Raw genomic sequence first — 1,752 nt, forward strand, 5'->3', positions numbered from 1 at the left:
TAGGTTAAGCTAACAGTTTATAGAAATAGGTAACTGGTCTCTTTCCTTTTAATTAGTTCCAATCTACATAATTCTTACCAAATGTGTTAAAAATGATTAGGAAATATGGATGGAAAATAAACCACGACCAAATAATAACTCAAGTTCCACTTACTGCCTTTTTCGAAAACTCACGACCCTCATCAGCGAATGGAATTTGCTCAGTTGTCGCGAAGTTCAGTTGTTTAATATCATTCATTTATGATCAGTTTGTTCGGCTAATTTTTTGCAGTTGTTGTAGTAATAATATTATTACTGAATAAAGCTCATAGACCTCTAACAATCATTACTGTTAAAAGGACCGCTAATTTTTTTGTGAAAAACTAGCTTACCCATAAGGTTGATAATTTACTGACTGGGCAGTAGTTGGCCAATAAATAAAAAACATGTGGATAGTTAGTAACGTACTTATGCTAATATGCTAATATGGTTATAATCATGCTTGTTATTTAACTACATATATAACATCTAGTTTCATATATTTTGCATTTACGCAGCTGAAGGGTTAGGTTAAATAGTGTAAATAGTTACCTTATAACAATTTCTTAATCGATTACAGAGAACTCGATGAGAAAGAAACGGTGCGATCGATTTTGCAGCCGGGTATTATAGTTCCTGCGCAACCTTTCCCCCTTCCTTTTTGCTGAATGTGTCAACCATGGCCCCGATTGTGAGTAGTGAAAAGATCAAATAAACTGCATAAAGGCAATATATTGTAGCTTGTCTTTCGCACTCGCGGAAGTGTATATAATCCGTGATTATAAATATATGAGTCAACGACAGTTTAAGCCTTTTATTTTGATTTGTTTACTGTGTCGGCGAACACCACGTTGGGCTAACTGTTAGTGCTAACGTTAGCTAGCAGCAGTTAACGTGAAAATTCTGTCGCAAAGTGTTGTTGGAAAAATAAAGTTTAGAGGCAACTTTCCACTCATGAGATCTCGACAGAATTGGAAAATTATTGAAATGCTTCCTTTTAGCTGTTTCGAAGTTAAACATGATGTGATGTATGTGGGGTTGACTAACCTTTATATTACGTATCTGCCAGAAAAAGCAGGTGGTCAAGAAGCAGGGTGGAAAAAGGAAGAAGCAGATCCTGAAGTTCACCCTGGACTGCACTCACCCTGTTGAAGATGGCATCATGGATGCAGCCAACTTTGTGAGTAGAGCAGTTCAGACATAAGTGACATATTGTTAAACAGTGTGCAGCAGCTGTTAGACTAAACCCCTGAGTGTCAAGCCCTGCTGTCAAATCAGTGGGATCAATCCCAAGTCATTGGAGATGATTTTCACAGTCAGTTAAACTGAAAGACGCAATAATCCGATGTGGTTTAGAATGGAAACTAACAACATATCAAACACTATCTCATCTTTCAGTTCTGGTTAGAAACGTATCTAACGTAACACCATTTCGTTTTGATATCCCCCTTTGTACTAACTCTGTACATGCTTATGAATACCAACTGTTGTGTGAGACTTGCTGTGTCCTCTGCCCCTACAGGAGCAGTTTCTCCAGGAGCGCATCAAGGTGAACGGCAAAGCTGGAAACCTCGGTGGTGGTGTGGTGTCCATTGAGAGGAGCAAGAGCAAAATTGCTGTGAACTCCGAAGTTCCCTTCTCAAAGAGGTACAAAATATAGTGCGACTCTTGTCTGTCATGTTTTACGAGTCGTTGGAAATTATCTTTTTGCTTATCACAGTCATGTACGAAATG

At 38.2% G+C, this 1,752-nt stretch overlaps 1 protein-coding gene across 1 annotated transcript; it reads left to right on the top strand.

Moving 5' to 3' along the window:
* The first annotated feature begins 620 nt into the window (after positions 1–620).
* Positions 621–1,695, top strand: LOC111648429 (large ribosomal subunit protein eL22-like). The gene is made up of 3 exons (XM_023398287.2): positions 621–709; positions 1,088–1,198; positions 1,541–1,695. Exons 1-3 carry the CDS (start codon positions 698–700, stop codon positions 1,676–1,678), a joined length of 261 nt encoding a protein of 86 aa, XP_023254055.1. The 5' UTR covers positions 621–697; the 3' UTR covers positions 1,679–1,695.
* The last annotated feature ends 57 nt before the right edge of the window (positions 1,696–1,752 follow it).

This window comes from Seriola lalandi, unplaced genomic scaffold, assembly GCF_002814215.2.
Source record: "Seriola lalandi dorsalis isolate HSWRI2012SDOR001 ecotype SW California unplaced genomic scaffold, Sedor1 jcf7180001963559, whole genome shotgun sequence".
Lineage (NCBI taxonomy): Eukaryota > Metazoa > Chordata > Actinopteri > Carangiformes > Carangidae > Seriola > Seriola lalandi.

Coding starts and splice junctions, on each gene's coding strand:
- LOC111648429 (XM_023398287.2), top strand. Junction 1,199..1,540: donor TCATGGATGCAGCCAACTTT/GTGAGTAGAGCA, acceptor CTGCCCCTACAG/GAGCAGTTTCTCCAGGAGCG.